The sequence below is a fragment of the Phanerochaete carnosa genome, assembly GCF_000300595.1.
Source record: "Phanerochaete carnosa HHB-10118-sp unplaced genomic scaffold PHACAscaffold_2, whole genome shotgun sequence".
Taxonomy (NCBI): domain Eukaryota; kingdom Fungi; phylum Basidiomycota; class Agaricomycetes; order Polyporales; family Phanerochaetaceae; genus Phanerochaete; species Phanerochaete carnosa.
The window spans coordinates 193,834-198,284 of NW_006767629.1; the positions used below are offsets into that span (position 1 = coordinate 193,834).

A 4,451-nucleotide genomic window follows, 5' to 3' on the forward strand; every position below is an offset into this window, starting at 1 on the left:
GTCCATGCCAATGACAACGACATAGCTCTGTCATCTTTGTTCATGCACTCTGCTGATCTTTTGAGAGGTTTCAAGTAGGGATGCTGTGGTTTGAGCTTGGTGAAGCCGTGGCTTGGCTGCAACAGCCGTAGTCTGGTGAGCAGCTCGCCGCACGGCAAGCAAAATTTGTCTGTCACAAAGCGCAGTCTTAACAAGGCTTAAATACAGCACTAGAGCTGAGTACCTTCTCAGATCTGCCCGCCATGCCTTCACAGACTCCTGCTAATCCCCCAGCTCACAAGCACATCCCTAAGCTTGCTCCAAAGCTTTTCCAAGCGCATAACCCTGGAGATCTCGACGAGCATCATGCGAAGCTTGTGGCAAAGCACATGAATGCTCAGAGGGACGAGACTGCTCTCTCTTCGCCTCAAGCCACCACTCCAACATCGCTAATTGAGACGAGCTTGGCAGCAGATCGCAGGTCTGAATCCAGCGGTGTAGACGAGGTAGAAGACGCACCATCTCACCCTGCGACAACCAGTATGTCACCAGATGATTACTTTCTCAAATTCCTCCGTTTCTAACATGTTTTCCAGAGGGAAAGCGTCGCTTGATTTCCTCTGGTTCAGAAGACGATGCGTCTGATGAATCAAGTGAAATCGAGCTATTGAGTGAGCCTCCGCCTCTGCAGAACTCAAAGAGCGGCTCCCTCTCTGGGTCAAGGACCAGGAAAATGAGTAAGCATGCCATCTCATCGTTCATTCTACTGCTTACCATCTTGTTTTCAGAAGCTAAAAAGACCAGGTTTGACACGAAGGCACAGGAGAAGGCGGCTTACAATGAGGACGGCTTTCTTGCGGACATCGTTGTCCAAGGGATCAAGCCAACGGTTCAGGCTATAGACCCTACAAATGCACGCAAGGATGTTGACCACTTCTTTGCTCCAGCTGAAGAGCACTTGGGAAGGCGGGGAGGGCCCAGCAAGAAGCACAACAAGTTCCTTCAATGCAAGTAAGTTACTTCTGTGCTCTCCAATTCAGATCTTTCAAGCTCATCGCGAGTGTAACAGAGAGTGGATCATCTCAGATATAACCAATCTGCGGCGCCACATAGAGACGAAGCATTTGGTATGCACCATGTCCTCTTCTCTTCATTCAAAAGCTTACCTACTCTCAGGCTTTGTTTCGTGCTTGGGCAAAGAAGAATAATTTCGAGTCCAAGCTTCATGGAGATATTCACAAGCGCAAGGCATCCCTTGAGACCATCAAACTTGAGCAGAAGACGCTTGACACCCATCTGCAAGATATGCCAAAGGAGGAGAGGGTTATCTGCTACTCTGAGCTTGTCTTCAAGCGGGTCGCCGTGGAATGGCTTGCTGAGACAGACCAGGTGCGCAGAGATAGTGCATTTTCTGCTGTTCTCAAGGTTAACATTTTAATTAGCCAATTGGTGCTCTGGAGCACCCTGACTTCTGCCGCATGATCCAAGTTGCGGCACAAGCTACAAATGGTGTCAAGATCCCAAATAGAAAAGCTGCTCGCAAGGAAATCCTGGAACACTTCTACGAACAGATGGCAGGTCTCAAGGCTCACTTTACGGTGAGTTTAAACACTGGAACTATTTTAAGATATCACTTTAATATGACTTGTAGTGCGAGGCTGTCACTGGCAAGATTAGCCTCACCTGTGAGGCCTGGCAAGCCTCCAATCTGGATGCCTACTTTGCGGTGACTGGCCACTTCATTGAGAAGCAGAGTGATGCCAGCTGGAAGCTCATTAGCTGTCTAATTGGCTTCACTCGTCTCAACAATGCGCACAACGGCGAACAACTGGGGCAAGCTCTTTTCAAAGTGGTGGATCATCTTGGTATCGCCCATCGGGTAAGCCAGTGCATCTCAAATACCTTTGAAGTACTCAGCTGATTCTTGTTCCAAAGATCAGACATATAACCTGTGATAATGCCTCAAACAATGGCACGATGCTTGACGAGTTTTCACGGCAGGTGGAACGGAAAACTGGCATAGACTGGGATCCAGTTGCACGGCATATTAAGTAAGCCACTGCGCTATCTACTGCTTCATCAAGCTAATACCATTGGTCTTCAGCTGCCTTGCACATGTCATCAATCTGGCAACGCAAGCCCTCATCTCCACTTACAGCTTGGCACCTCATTATAATCCTCATGACCCAAGTACAGTTGAGGATTCAGTTTCGTCTTCGCGAGATGAGATCGGACTGATTCGCGCGATAGCAGTAAAGGTGCGCATGATATTTTATTTTGTTTTCTCGTATGCTTAAACAGCAATATCCTGGCTACAGGAACGCTCCTCTGCTATCAGAAAGGAGCTGTTCCTCGACATTCAGCGGCGCATGGCTGTTTCACGGCCACTCCAGCTCATTCTAGATATGAAAGTGCGATGGTCATCCATCTACATGATGCTGCATCAGGCAGAAGCTCGTAAAGAGGTATGTGTACACACTGATCACTATCCTATATTGATGCTCAGTAATATTGGAGTAGCACATTGATGTCTTCATATCCAAGATTGGTATCAAGGAGACAAACCTTGACAAGCGGCGCAAGATCGATAGTCTTAAGCTTTCATCTTTTGAGTGGCAAAATGCGTCGCTCTTTCTTGGGCTTCTTGGGGTACAAAACCCCTCTTGTGCTTGTTATCTGCTGTTCTTACTGTTTTTTTTACTAGCAATCTGACTACGCGCAGCAGTCCTTCTTGTCAGAGAAGAATTCCACCCTACACCTCGCTCTCCTGGCTTTGGAAGCATTGTACAAGGCTTGGTCTTCGCGTGCTGAGCGAAGCAAGTACATGCGATTTGCCCCTGCTCTGGAGGCTGCTGCTGCAAAGGTAGACGAATACTACAATCGCACAGATACTTCAGATGCATACATTGTCACCATGTGTATGTTTAATCATATATTACCCTGCGCACAATTGACCAATTCTGTAGACCTGACCCCAGACCAGAAGGGGGCGCATTTCAAGAAGCACTGGTCCGCAGACTTGTGCCTGCAAGCGGAGCAATCCATGGAGAGGGTGGTAAGTCATCTTCATTTTGTTTGTTATGCTGCTCTGATATTTTATTAGTTTGCAGAACGGTGGAACAAGCTGCACCGCTCCAGTTCATCTACTGCCTCCGCTTCTGCCCCCAGACTGTCTAGAAAGGTATCTACCCTCCTTAGAGAGCTTTCAGACGACAAGGACGAGGCTTCAGCTATGGAAAACCCATCAGCAGAGCATGGTGGCTCTTCGTCTGACCAGGATAAGCCTTACTAGCAGGAGTACCACAGCTATCTCATCAGCAAAGAGGTCGTGCCACTAGGCATGTCTACTGTGACATGGTGGGGTGTAAATACTTTGATTTTACTCCACCACCATAGCTAAATGGTATCACAGCTGAACGCAGCTCGATCCCCCACTTGGGCGTCGCTTGCTTGCGATTTCCTTTCTATCATGGCCAGCTCTGTCTCTAGTGAGAGAGCCTTTTGCCAGGCAGGTATCACCATCAGCCCAAGGCGCAACCGATTAAAAGCAGATGTCGTCGAGGCACTTCAATTTATGAAGTGCCTCCTCAAGCACGATCTCATATTCCGGGAGCCTGGGCCATCTTCCTTGGTGGAGGAGGATGAATTGGCCCAGGATCTTGCTGAGATGACCTTGAATGCGCAGGAGGCTTCTGTTCTGGGACCTTGGGACCTTGGCCTTCTAGACGACGATTATATGGACTTATATGAGTAGCTGTTATGATGTATAATGCAAGCATGCGCTGGCAATACAAGTGTTGCGATGATTTTCTTGTTCATGTGAAGTTTGAGTTTGTGAACGGCTTTACTGATGTTTCACATCAATATTATACCTCAGAGCATTTATTTAAGCCTTATACTTTGCAGGAAAACCATTTAAATGCAGTACATAATCGCGTGTCTATGTATGGCAGCTGTGGAACTGTTGACAAGGTCTAGTGTTGCCACAGCTTGGCGCAGCTTGGCTGTGACTTGACTTTGGATGGCTTTTCTTTTTTGGGATCAGTCGAGTCAAGTCAAGCCGCAGTGCAGCCGCGACTATAAGCAACTATGGCTGAGCAGCGGCTTGCAGCCGATCGTCCCTCCCAAAAAGGAAGGTAGTTTACACTGGTACCATGGAATTCATCGTAACATTGCTTGTCCTACTTGAGTGATGCTAAATATGAACTGATCTCCTCTGGAGACTCTTCTGCACGGCTCTCCAAGTCTTTGAGCTCCTCTCCAATGTCCAAACCATGTGTGAAAGACAGAGAATGGCCTTGCTTGAACCTGAACTTGAGAATTTGCAGTGCTTCCATGAGTTCTCCACCGATTTTGTTGCGCCGGTCTGTAACTGTTATCTTTCCGGATGAGAAGACACGTTCACAGGGCACAGCAGAGGCTTGGATAGGCAGAATATCCATTGCAATGGCATAGATAGTTAGAAACCTGGT

The 4,451-nt window shown here is 47.8% G+C and overlaps 3 protein-coding genes across 3 annotated transcripts; 2 read left to right on the forward strand and 1 right to left on the reverse strand.

The window, feature by feature from the left end:
* Nucleotides 1-242: 242 nt before the first annotated feature.
* Nucleotides 243-1,187, forward strand: PHACADRAFT_87391 (uncharacterized protein; the record flags this gene model as incomplete). The annotated part of the gene is made up of 4 exons (XM_007391325.1): nt 243-485; nt 584-716; nt 768-990; nt 1,049-1,187. The coding sequence occupies 4 exons, from the start codon at nt 243-245 to the stop codon at nt 1,185-1,187; spliced, it is 738 nt and encodes a 245-aa protein (XP_007391387.1).
* A 2,207-nt stretch (nt 1,188-3,394) lies between these two features.
* On the forward strand, nt 3,395-3,559 carry PHACADRAFT_50544 (uncharacterized protein; the record flags this gene model as incomplete). The annotated part of the gene is made up of 1 exon (XM_007391269.1): nt 3,395-3,559. A coding segment is annotated over one exon (165 nt), but the record flags the coding sequence as incomplete, so codon positions are not given.
* Nucleotides 3,560-4,160: 601 nt separating this feature from the next.
* PHACADRAFT_88238 (uncharacterized protein) lies at nt 4,161-4,439 on the reverse strand (the record flags this gene model as incomplete). The annotated part of the gene is made up of 1 exon (XM_007391326.1): nt 4,161-4,439. A coding segment is annotated over one exon (279 nt), but the record flags the coding sequence as incomplete, so codon positions are not given.
* Nucleotides 4,440-4,451: the final 12 nt, after the last annotated feature.